The 13,021-nt window shown below is 38.8% G+C and overlaps 1 protein-coding gene across 1 annotated transcript in view; it reads left to right on the top strand.

The window, feature by feature from the left end:
* LOC128647605 (vomeronasal type-2 receptor 26-like) overlaps nt 1-7,816 on the top strand; it is a 39,967-nt gene extending 32,151 nt beyond the window's left edge. The window contains exons 2-3 of the mRNA XM_053700360.1: nt 940-1,792; nt 7,807-7,816. Of these exons, the coding sequence (XP_053556335.1) occupies nt 940-1,792; nt 7,807-7,816 (863 nt within the window). The remainder of the gene's footprint in view (nt 1-939; nt 1,793-7,806) is intronic.
* Nucleotides 7,817-13,021: the final 5,205 nt, after the last annotated feature.

Genomic DNA, 13,021 nt, shown 5'->3' with positions numbered 1-13,021 from the left:
AATGTGTAAAAAGAGGTTCCAATGTATTACGCTCAGTATACATACAGTTATTTCTTCTAATGTCGTTTATTATCCTCCTTGACAATGTTTAGATGTATGTGGAAATGACATGTTTATGTATTATACTGTTATGTCCCAATAGTGATGAATATGACCTTCAATATTCATGTAAAATGTTTGATCAATGTTGTGTTACCTAACAACCTCAATAAAAATGTATTACATGGAAAATTAGCAAAGATTCAGCTGTATAACCATTATAGGTGCAAGACAGCCTGTTTTACTCCATATCTATCTGATGGATTCTTTTTTAATGGAATTTTCAATAAATGTATGGGTTTTTTATTCTACACACTGAGAAGTGCCTGCTTGTTCTGCTTTTCTGTGATAGGACACTTCCCCAGTCCTCTGGATTTCCTATATAGCCGCTAGGTGTTTTTCCCAAAATCTTCCACTCACCGGACCGAAGTATTCCTCACAAACAAAACCACCACACTCACGAAGCTCCAGTGGGCGTGGCTTACTTGTGGGAGGAGCGGGGAAGTGTCCTATTACACCCATGGCGGATAATAGCCAATTGTGTATAATACATGAGTCTCTACAATTTCCCTCTGTACAAACATCATATAGTGCAAATGTTTTTATTTCTTTTCTATATCCACCTGGTACCACTTAAAAATGGCTATAATAAAAATAATAGAATTAATGTAACCAGGGGCAGCTCTATATCAGAACCAGCTGAGACTAGAGGACTCATGTGGCATATGACATTGGTGGCACATAGAACATAGTCTAGCTAATAGAGTTTTTAAGATATATTACTCTCATATGGGGTCTGTCAGTTGGTTATCAGCATGCTGCCATAAGACAATTTCTATCTGCTAAACTTTATTCTATACGACAAATGACTATGTTTGAATCCTTTTATTTTTCTTACAGATAGTGAAAACTGTCAAAAATGCCTTGAAGATCAATGGCCAAATGAGAAAAAGGATAAATGTGTTCTGAAAATTATAGAATTTTTGTCCTACACAAATGATACTACTGCAATTCTCTTGGCTTTTTTATCAGTTATTTTGGCTTTATTAACAATCCTTGTTTTTGGATTTTTTGTTTGCTTTATTGATACTCCAATTGTTAAAGCTAATAACCGTAATCTCAGCTTCCTTCTCCTTATCTCCATCATGCTGAGCTACCTCTGTGTGTTTTTGTTCCTTGGCCGTCCTGTGGATATAACGTGTATGCTCCGTCAGATCTCCTTTGGAATCAGCTTCTCAGTAGCTGTGTCTTCTTTGTTGGCCAAGACTATCATGGTTGGCATTGCTTTCAAAGCTACTAAACCTGGCAGCTGCTGGAGAAAATGGGTGACTGTCAAACTATCATACTCTCTAGTTATTTGTTTGTCATCTATCCAAGGATTAATTTGTGTGGTTTGGTTGACAATATCTCCACCTTACCAGGAGTATAACATGCACTCTGAGGCTGGAAAGATTATCATACAATGTAATGAGGGATCTACACTTGCTTTTTACTCCGTCCTGGGATATATGTTTCTTCTGGCAGCTGCAAGTTTCATCACCGCTTTCTATACCAGGAAATTACCGGACAGCTTTAATGAAACAAAGTTCATCACCTTCAGCATGTTGGTGTTCTGCAGTGTGTGGATTGCCATGATCCCGGCATATCTCAGCACAAAGGGAAAACAGATGGTGGCTGTAGAGATATTTGCTCTACTGGCGTCTAATACTGGACTTCTAGGCTGTATATTTTTACCAAAATGTTTTATCATTTTGTTTCGACCTGAAACTAACACAAAAACTTATTTGCTTGATAGAAATAAAAAAATATCACATTAAATATTTTATGGCTAGATTACGAGTTTTGCGGTAAGATGAAAAAGCAGTGTTAACAGGTCCTAACTTTGCTTTTTCACTACCGCTGGTATTACGAGTCTTGCAGGTTTAGGGACACTGCACACTTTTTTGACCTTACCGTAAACCGACCTACGTAAAGTCTGTAAGCCCTTTTTCCTATTGGACTTCTATAGCGCTAGTAATAGGCGTCTGTCCTGGGAGGCCAAAAAGTGAGCAGTACACCCTACCCTGTCAAGATTCGTAACACATTTTAAAGTCAGTAGTTATGAGTTTTACACTGCAACCCCATAGTATAAAACTCATAACTTAAAGTGCTAAAAAGTACACTATACACCCATAAACTACCTACCTATTAACCCCTAAACTGAGGCCCTCCCGCATCGCTAACACTATAATAAAATTTGTAACCCCTGATCTGCTTCTCGGGACATTGCCGCCACTATAATAAACATATTAATCCCTAAACCGCCGCACTCCCGCCTCGCAAACAATAGTTAAATAATATTTACCCCTAATATGCCACCCCTAACATCGCCGCAACCTACATTATATTTATTAACCCCTAATCTGATGCCCCCAACATCGCCGCCACCTACCTACATTTATTAACCCCTAATATGCCATCCCCAACGTCGCCGCCACTAATCTAAATTTATTAACCCCTAAACCTAAGTCTAACCCTAACCCCCCTAACTTAAATATAATTTAAATAAATCTAAATAAAATTACTATCATTAACTAAATAATTCCTATTTAAAACTAAATACTTACCTATAAAATAAACCCTAAGCTAGGGCATTTAGCTCTATTGCAGGCCCAAAGCCCTAACCTAAAAAGCAAACCCACCCAATACACCCTTAAAAAAATCCTAACACTAACCCTCGAAGATTCACTTACCGTAAGAAGTCTTCAGCCAAGCGACAAGATGTCCTCAACAACGCCAGCAGAAGTGGTCCTCCAGACGGGCAGAAGTGGTCCTCCAGATGGGCAGAAGTCTTTATCCAGAAGGGATCTTCTATCTTTATCCTTCCGGCGCGGAGCGGGTCCATCTTCAAGACATCCGATGCGGAGCATCCTCTTCTTCCGACGGACTAACAACAAATGAAGGTACCTTTAAATTACGTCATCCATAATGGCGTCCCTTAGATTCCAATTGGCTGATAGAATTCTATCAGCCAATCGGAATTAAGGTAGAACAAATCCTATTGGCTGATTGGATCAGCCAATAGGTTTGAGCTCGCATTCCATAGGCTGATTGGAACAGTTCAATCCTATTGGCTGATCCAAGCAGCCAATAGGATTTGTTCTACCTTAATTCCGATTGGCTGATAGAATTCTTTCAGCTAATCGGAATCTAAGGGACACCATCTTGGATGACTTCATTTAAAGGTACCTTCATTTGTCGTTAGTCCATCAGAAGAGGAGGATGCTCCACGTCGGATGTCTTGAAGATGGACCCGCTCCACGCCGGCAGGATGAAGATAGAAGATGCCATCTGGGTGAAGATTTCTACCCGTCTGGAGGACCACTTCTGCCCATCTGGAGGACCACTTCTGCCGATTCGTTGAGGACATCTTGCGCTTGGATGAAGACTTCTCCTGGTAATTGAATTTTAGGGGGTTAGTGTTAGGATTATTTAAGGGTGTATTGGGTGGGTTTATTTTTTAGGTTAGGGCTTTGGGCAGAAATAGAGCTAAATGCCCTTTTTAAGAGCAATGCCCATCCAAATGCCCTTTTCAGGGCAATGGGGAGCTTAGGCTTTTTTAGTAAGGCTTTTTTGGGGGGGTTTGGTTGTGTGGGTGGTGGGTTTTACTGTTGGGGGGGGTGTTTGCATTTTTTTTTTACAGTTGAAAGATCTGATTTCTTTAGGGCAATGGTAGTTTAGTTTAGGCTAGGGTTTTTTTTTTATTTCGCTGGGCTTTTTTAGATTAGGTGTAATTAGTTTAAAGAACTGTAATTTGTTTTTTAATTTTCTGTAATTTAGTGGGTTTTTGGGATTTAGCTAATTTAATTTAATTTATTGAATTGTATTTAATGTAGGGAATTGATTTAATTGTAGTGTAGTGTTAGGTGTTAGTGTAACATAGGTTAGGTTTTATTTTACATGTAAATTTGTATTTATTTTAGCTAGGTAGTTATTAAATAGTTAATAACTATTTAGTAACTATTCTACCTAGGTAAAATAAATACAAACTTGCCTGTAAAATAAAAATAAAACATAAGTTAGCTACAATGTAACTATTAGTTATATTATAGCTACCTTAGGGTTTATTTTATAGGTAAGTATTTAGTTGTAAATAGGAATTATTTAGTTATTAATAGTAATTTTTATTTAGATTTATTTAAATTATATTTAAGTTAGGGGGGTTAGGGTTAGACTTAGATTGAGGGGTTAATACATTTAATATAGTGGCGGCGACGTTGGGGGCAGCAGATTACGGGTTAATAAATGTAGGTAGGTTGCGGCGACATCGGGTGTGTGAGATTAGGGGTTAATTAATATAATGTAGGTGTCGGCGATGTTGGGGGCAGCAGATTAGGGGTTAAGAAGTATAATGTAGGTGGCGGCGATGTCCGGAGCGGCAGATTAGGGGTTAATAAGTATAATGCAGGTGTCGGCGATGTCGGGGGCAGCAGATTAGGGGTTAATAAGTATAAGATTAGTGGTGTTTAGGTGTTTAGGGGTTACTGTTAGGGTGTTAGGTGTAAACATAAAAAAAAAATTTCCCCATAGGAAACAATGGGGCTGTGTTACTGAGCTAAACGCTGCTTTTTGGCAGGTGTTAGACTTTTTCTTAGCCGGCTCTCCCCATTGATGTCTATGGGGAAATCGTGCATGTGCACGTATAACCAGCTCACCGCTAACTTAAGCAGCGCTGGTATTGGACTGAAGTGTGGAGCTCAATTTTGCTCTACGCTCACTTCTTGCCTGTTAACGCCGGGTTTGTTAAAACCTGTAATACCAGCGCTGCAGGGAAGTGAGCAGTGAGAATAAACTGCAAGTTAGCACCGCACCCCTGTTACCACAAAACTTGTAATCTAGCCGTTACACTTTTAACACTAATGAGGTTTTTTTCTGTATAGTTTTCTTATTAGGGTGAATAGACAAGCAATTTACAGGTTCATTAAAATTATATGTGCACAGTCTCATTCATAAAGGGCCTCACAAAGACTGTTGGACAATCATAATATATCTTTCATCAACATAAGTACAATAGTCACAGTAAAGTTCAATGATATATTTGACTTATAATACAAACAGTGGAAAATAAACACAAAACAAATAAACTGTGTCATACTCTTAAATTAAGAGACAAGTAATATTACCTCATATTTTCTTTCTGATAAATATCCCATGGGAATAAGTAATTTATAGTTAGGAGTGAATAAATTTCCCAAATGGTAAAAGAGTGGTTGCTCTTAGACCACCTAATTTGTAGTTGGAGTATCAAAGGGGAGGTAGAAAAAAAGGCCACTTTCGGACCCATAGTGCACCTTTTGGTTTGAGTACTAAACAAGGAAATTCCCCAGTGCTAAACAGTAGCCTCTCTTGCACCACCTGTCATCTAACAAAGGAATAAGGGGAAATAAGAAAAAACAGTGAAACTATTAAGATACCGGGTAAAACCCCATCAGGGTGCTTGATAAGGCTTGGCCTGCGGGTATAAAGCTGTTTTTTAAAAGACACCCAGAGTGTATAAAAGAAAATGGTAGACTGCTGCTCACAAATGCTGCCAATTCTCACACTTTCTGGAAAATAAAAGTAGGAAGGGGACAAAAAAAAGGAAAACAAAAAGAAAAAGCTAGCAAATCAATGATTAACTTTACAAATTGGTTTTATATACATAACTCGTTTAAAGGTTCATTTAAAGTTGGTCTGTTGCTGAAAACCAGATTGACTCTTAAATTAAGATTCAACTGGACTGAATTGTTCATATTTGTTTGTGGAAGAAAAAGGGGGGGGGGTGTATTTGTAGGGGTCCACTATTGAGTGGAGTGCTCTAAAATATTGATGTTTTAATGAGATATTTGTTGTTGCTAGAACTATTTGAGAACAGACGTAATTAGAAGTAGTTGTATTTTTATACTGTGTTCTTGATGTAGCTGCTGCTGCAGGGGAAGAAACATGTAAATATATAAATATATACAGGTATATATACAAATCTCACAAAAGTGAATACACCCCTCACATTTTTGTAAATATTTTATTATATCTTTCCATTTGACAACACTGAAGAAATTACACTTTGCTACAATGTAAAGTAGTGAGTGTCCAGCCTGTAGAACAGTGTAAATTTTCTGTCCCCTCAAAATAACTCAACACACAGCCATTAACGTCTAAACTGTTGGCAACAAAAGTGAGTACACCCCTAAGTGGAAATATCCGAATTGTGCCCAATTAGCCATTTTCCATTTGTGATTTGTTAGTGTTACAAGGTTTCAGGTGTGAATGGGGAGCAGGTGTGTTAAATTTGGTGTTATTGCTCTCACACTCTCTCATAATGGTCACTGGAACTTCAACATGGCACCTCATGGCAAATAACTCTCTGAGGATCTGAAAAAAAGAATTGTTGCTCTACATAAAGATGGCTTAGGCTATAAGAAGATTGCCAAGACCCTGAAACTGAGCTGCAGCATGGTGGGCAAAACCATACAGCGGTTTTACAGGACAGGTTCCACTCAGAACAGGCCTTGCCTTGGTTGACCAAAGAAGTTGAGTGTACGTGCTCAGTGTCATATCCAGAGGTTGTCTTTGGGAAATAGACATATGAGTGCTGCCAGCATTGCTGCAGAGGTTGAAGGGGTGGGGGGTCAGCCTGTCATCCCAGAAGGAAGCCTATTATAAAGATGATGCACAAGAAATCCAGCAAACAGTTTGCTGAAGTCCTGTGGTCCGATGAGACCAAGATAAACGTATTTGGTTCAGAGGGTGTTAAGCGTGTGTGGTGGCAACCAGGTGAGAAGTACAAAGACAAGTATGTCTTGTCTACAGTCAAGCATGGTGGTGGTAGTGTCATAGTCTGGGCCTGCATGAGTGCTGCCGGCACTGGGGATCTACAGTTCATTGAGGTAACCATGAATGCCAACATGTACTGTGACATATTGAAGCAGAACATTATCCCCTCCCTTCGGAGATGGGGCCGTAGGGCAGTATTCCAACATGATAACGACCCCAAACACACCTCCAAGACAACCACTGCCTTGCTAATGAAGCTGATGGTAAAGGTGAATGGCTGGCCAAGCATGTCTCCAGACCTAAACCCTATAGAGCATTTGCGGGGTGTCCTCAAATGGAAGGTGAGGTAGCGCAATGTCTGTAACACCCACCAGCTCAGTGATGTCATCATGGAGGAGTGAAAGAGGACTCCAGTGGCAACCTGTGAAGCTCTGGTGAACTCCATGGCCAAGAGGGTTAAGGAAGTGCTGGAAAATAATGGTGGCCACATAAAATATTGCCACTTTGGGCCCAATTTGGACATTTCCACTTAGGGGTGTACTCACTTTTGTTGCCAACTGTTTAGACATTAATGGCTGTGTGTTGAGTTATTTTGAGGTGGCAGCAAATTTACACTGTTATACAGGCTGTACACTCACTACTTAACATTGTAGCAAAGTGTCATTTCTTCAGTGTTGTCACATGAAAATATATAATAAAATATTTACAATAATGTGAGGGGTGTACTCACTTTTGTGAGACACTGTGTGTGTGTATATATATATATATATATATATATATATATATATATATATATATATATATATATATATATATAAAAGCAGGTGTAGCATGAGTTACTGGTTAATGCTGAGTCTTGATAAAGGCCCATTGTGAGGCCAAAATGCGTCGACATAACCATAGTAAGTGAATGACCTTTATTTGTTCTTTAAGGTATACCCATTCTGCAGCACTGTTTTTGTCTTTTCCCCACAGGTTATTATAGGGAAGTTTTGTAAACACACTGGAGGTACCCACGAATCTCAAAGAATCAAGGAATCTACCACTATATCCTATCTTCACTTACGTTTTTCACACAAGAATTTTTTCATACAGAATTTTTTGGTTTTTATACTAGTTTTTTTATATAACTTTTTTTTTATTTTAAACCACTTTTTATTTTGATTTTTCCCATTTTTATGATGTTTCACTCTGTGAACTATTCTAATTGAGATTTTTGGTTCACAGCGATTTTCACAGTTTTATATATATTTTTTCCATTATAATAATTTTTTCACTATTTTTTCTTCAATATATCGTCAATCACTATTTGTATTATACCATCACGGACACTCATGATAAGATTTTTAATTGGACTTTTATTTGGACTTTTATTTCTGTATTGGTGTTAATCATTCTAGGAACCCTTGGTATTCATATCCACTATTTTCCACAAACATATTTATATATAGGATTGCTACTATCAGACCTACTATCAAGACACTCTGTATTTATATATGCTCTATATGTGCTTTCATATGCGATTTTAACTTTTTTTATTTGTTATACATGGATCCATGATTTTTTTTTTTTGTATAATTTTTATTGAGGTAATATATAGAGCAGTACAGAATAAACACTTACACAGTTTTTAAAATAACATATAGGGCCACTTTTAAGCCCTTAGGTCTATAAATGTCTAGATGAATGTAAAGCAGCATATAGAGCCCCTTTCAGGTCCTGATGACTATAATTACACATATATATTCAGGAAAGGTTTATCAATATCATCTATGGGTGAACACATTTATATAGAATATAAGGATTACAGAACCATGGAAACTCATAAATAACCAAAATATCAGCTAGAAATCTGTAATATCCCTCTTAAGACCTTAGCAGGGTGTAGATAAGAAAAAATAAAAAAAATAAAAAAATAAAAAAATATACAATTATATGTGGTCCTGTGTTTACTCTATATGGGATAGATCAACAGGGGTTATTTCACCCTCTAATATGGGGAACTCACCTCAACTTTAAGACTTTCCCTTGGATGAATAGTGCTATGAAAAGCTTGTTAGATCGTCATAAACATTTTTGGAATTCTACTCCCCTCTAGTGGGGATTGCCGGTATCAACATAATACCATGTATAGAGATATTTGTTGGTCCGTTTAGTGGCTGTATGTTTAGCTTAATCTAGATGGGACACTGAGTAGGGAAAAAGCTTATTCGGGCTGTTATAGGCAATACTGATTAAGAGTTATATAGAACAAAGGAATACTCTATAATAGAGCAACAGATAACTAACTCCTGTAAATTGAGCTAAACATTTACCCTAAAATATAATCGTTCCTTATAGAAATTAGGAGAGGATTATTATATAGAAACAGATTATATATGGCCATATTTACTACTGTCATAGACATCTAAACAATCACTATAAATAAGAGGTATATTATTGCTAACTGTATAACAACCGGTTAGCCAACTCACATAAATAACACCCAAATTTGAAACAGTTATTTAGCAAAATAAAATGTACCGGATCCCCAGTTGCTGGAATAGACCCAGGGAGTAGGTGAAAAAAGAAGTAGCTAGCCTCTATCCAACACCCTTCCTAAAAGCCATATAAACTCTAATAAGAATATAGTAGGTGGCAGGTATTAGAGAGATCGTCTTGAATTCAACATCTTGAGTGCAGGTTTTTTTGTATTGTGGACATAGAGGGTTATGCATACCTTTAAGCTATTGATTATTTACTTTAGACACCAGTGTAGCAGCTAAATATACTGACCCTAAATAGCAGAACAATTAAGTAAACAGAATAATCATACAGAGCCCTAGAAACTAAAGAATCCACCTTTTAGAAATATTGTCAACCAATTACAACTGGTCTCTGTGCATAGCGAACATGGGGCCATGCAAAACCTTTCAAGGAAACCTAAAGTTATCATATAAACTGTGCTAACAGTTTTAAATAATTAAGGCAGCAACCCAAATAAACTTCAATAATACACAAGGAAGGGTAATATGTACCCATATAAAAATAATCAGGGTTACTAAATTTATCTCAGCGCAGGGTGCAATACGGGGTAAAGTGTCCAAGCATTTACAGTCTCTCCAGTCTCAGGCTTTAGTGCCGTCATTAGAGTTCTTGTATACTGTACTAGATTTTGACAAACAAATAAAATGTAGCTGTAAAGTAAAGAGTTCCCATAGAAGGATGGTTATAGAAGAGCAGTCCCAATATCAATCTGTAAGCAGCTTAAATATTATTGACAGGGATTAGACATGTTTATTGCACCTTAAAGGAAGTGCAGCGTGTGAGTTAAAGTACCGGTCAATCCAGCTGTCTTGCATCCAAGCCAGAGAGAGCAGTGTGGGACAAGATATAACTTTTTATCCGATGCCAGCCCTCTTTATTGCATCTGCATTGTTAGAGATCAGGGGTTGTGACCCAAAAAGAAGAGGACTGTGCGGCGTGTACTTGCTGACTGTTATGCGAGTTCTACCTAAGATCCAGCCTTGCAAGATAGGCATCAGTCCATCCCTGAAGCCAGGACACATTCAGCCCACTCCTGAACGCTCCAACATGCGGAGCCGCAGATGGAAGGTAAGGGGCCTGCTTTTCCATGCGCACCTTGTAAGATCCCACAGCGGCAGTTCAAACCTCCAGCCGGTCAAAGCCACTCGCAGCCCTCGGAGGGGCATCAACTGATCACCAAGAACTGTGGTGTCGGGCTGCTTGGTAAGACATGCGTTCCCATCCAGCACATCGCATAGGCGAGCGGAGCATTGCAGCAACTTTTTTCCATGTTTACTCGCAGTTCTTCCCAGTGTCTCTAGAACTACCTTAATCTGTGTAGGGGCACCGCGCTTCCTCTCAGGAGCTCCTAAACAGTTTTCAATACTGTAAGCTTCGCTCAATATGAGTCTCCCCACCAAGGGTTGTCGTCGGACCCCAGAGCCATAAGTTTGATCAGGCTTAATGTTATCCCCACTAACCTCTGCAATTGTGGAGTCCATCGCCTGGGATAATAAGCAGCCTGCACCCACTAGGTCAGTCATGATTTCGGGCGATTTATCATCCTGAATAGATGTTAGAATGGGACACGCTGCAGGTCGTCTGATAGGTTTTAGTTCTGATGAAATAGCTGTAAGCATCCGTTTCTCTCTAACGGCAGTACACATCTGTGCTAGTGCCCCAAAGCTGTCTGTAATGAGATCAGACATATGCCGGTAGTGCATATCCAATAGGTTAACAATTGTGTCCTCGAGGTGCTGCCACTTTAGTGCCATGCTGCTGATGGCGGTGTAAAAAATTAAGGGTATGAAAATGTATCCTCGGAGGTTTCTGAACTGTTAAGAAGGGAGGGGAAAGGACAGCTTTCAAAGCTGCTATACCCGGATAACCGGGGGGGTTAGGTGTAGGCCAGGCCTGCTTCTAGGCCTCCACTGCGTACCTCACCGTTCCAGTACTTCAGGACAGAAGGTGGCATCACATTTTAGACCAAACTGTTCAGCAAATGTTGCTATTGAAGAATAAGTGTAATTTAATCCCAGATGGAGCCATAGTTAAGCGATATGCAGCGGATAGATATGCTCAACTCTTCAGCTACTGAAATAAGCAGCCATCATGGCCGCCACCCGGAAGCATCCCCCGGATCCATGATTTTTATTGTACCTTCAATATATTTGTCTGCTATGTATTAAAGTGTTTATTTTATACCGTATAGAAGTCTAGGAAATGTAATAGCTTTCCACCCCATACCTCAGCCTATTGTGGCGCTCGCTTCATTACCTTTAATACTGTTTATCACAAGGTTCACTAGGGGACCTTCCGAGGGGAGCTAGAGGTATTTGTTATTAGCGCAGGGTCCACTCATTTTATCCGGTATATGATTAACTACTGGGTCTGGGTTTACGTTATGGATTTGAGCGGAGATGGTGATTTTTGTTGCATTACGGAAACTCGTAATACCAGCGGTAGGGAAAAAGCAGCGTTATGAGGCTTTTTCCCGCATAACGCACAACTTGTAATCTAGCCGTTAATTATTGAGAAACTGTTGGTTTCTGTTGAGCCACAGTTGGCTTATATTCTAGCTACACAGACTGAGAGTTTCTGAACTGGAATTTACATACTGTATATATATTTATTTTAATAGACAATAATAAACTTTAGCTTAAGATTGTGCACCCTAAACCCCCATTTCCACTCTTTCTTTTTTTCTTTTCTTCTTTATTCCTGATAAACAACAAATGGGGTTGAGACTCACCAGAAAAGTGACAACATCTTAAAGAACAGGAATAAAGTGATTTGAATAAGCACAATTTATAGGCTCAACATTCTCTTTCCAGTCTGTTCTTTAGCCGAAAAAAGGTGCCTGTACCGTACCAATCTTTATAGGTTCCGGCATAACTACTGGTGATGGAAGAAGAGGATGATGAGAATGTGGGGCCTGCTGGACAAATAGTGTATCAGCTCCTACATATAAATTACTAAGACTCTGAAATCTTTGCTCATGCATACTCTGATCAACCTGTATAACAAGCAAAGCAAAGTCTTCTGGAGAAGTAGGATTCTCAACCGAGCTAATTCAGGCAATTTGTACCATTGCAATACATACAAAGGTTCAACATTTTCCTTTTTGCCTGTTTTTCAGGCGAAAAAGAGGTCCCTGAGCCATTTCAATCTCCATAGGTTCCGGCATAACTACCGGTGCAGGAAGATGAGCAGAATGAGAATGTGCGGTCTTTCGAGCAAAATGTTTATCAGCTCATACATATAAATTAAATCACTCAAGTCTACACTTGCACGTCCTCCAATTAATCTGTATGAGCTAATTCATCTTTAATAGATTCAGATAAACCAAGGCAAAGTTGACTCCTAAGAGCCACTTCATTCCAGCCGCATAAAGCAGGCCAGCATCTAAACTCCCTTGCTGAAGAGAGAGTAAATTAGTGCAATCAGTAAAAGCTAATTGGTTATCTTCATATAAGACATCCATGACACTGAAAAAGGAATCCAGTGATAGGAGACAGGAATTATTAGACTCCAGGAGTTGGTGATCCCAAACCATAGGAGTTTACTTCTAGAAAAGTAATGATAGTATGAACTGTTAACAAGTCAGTGGCATAGGTATGTGGTTTTAGAGAGAACAATAACTGTCAGGATGTCTTAAAATATCTATACTTGGACCAAAAAAATG

Source organism: Bombina bombina, chromosome 2 (assembly GCF_027579735.1).
Source record: "Bombina bombina isolate aBomBom1 chromosome 2, aBomBom1.pri, whole genome shotgun sequence".
NCBI lineage: Eukaryota > Metazoa > Chordata > Amphibia > Anura > Bombinatoridae > Bombina > Bombina bombina.
Note: the sequence above shows the minus strand (reverse complement) of the source record. Positions and strands in the feature narration are given on the sequence as shown.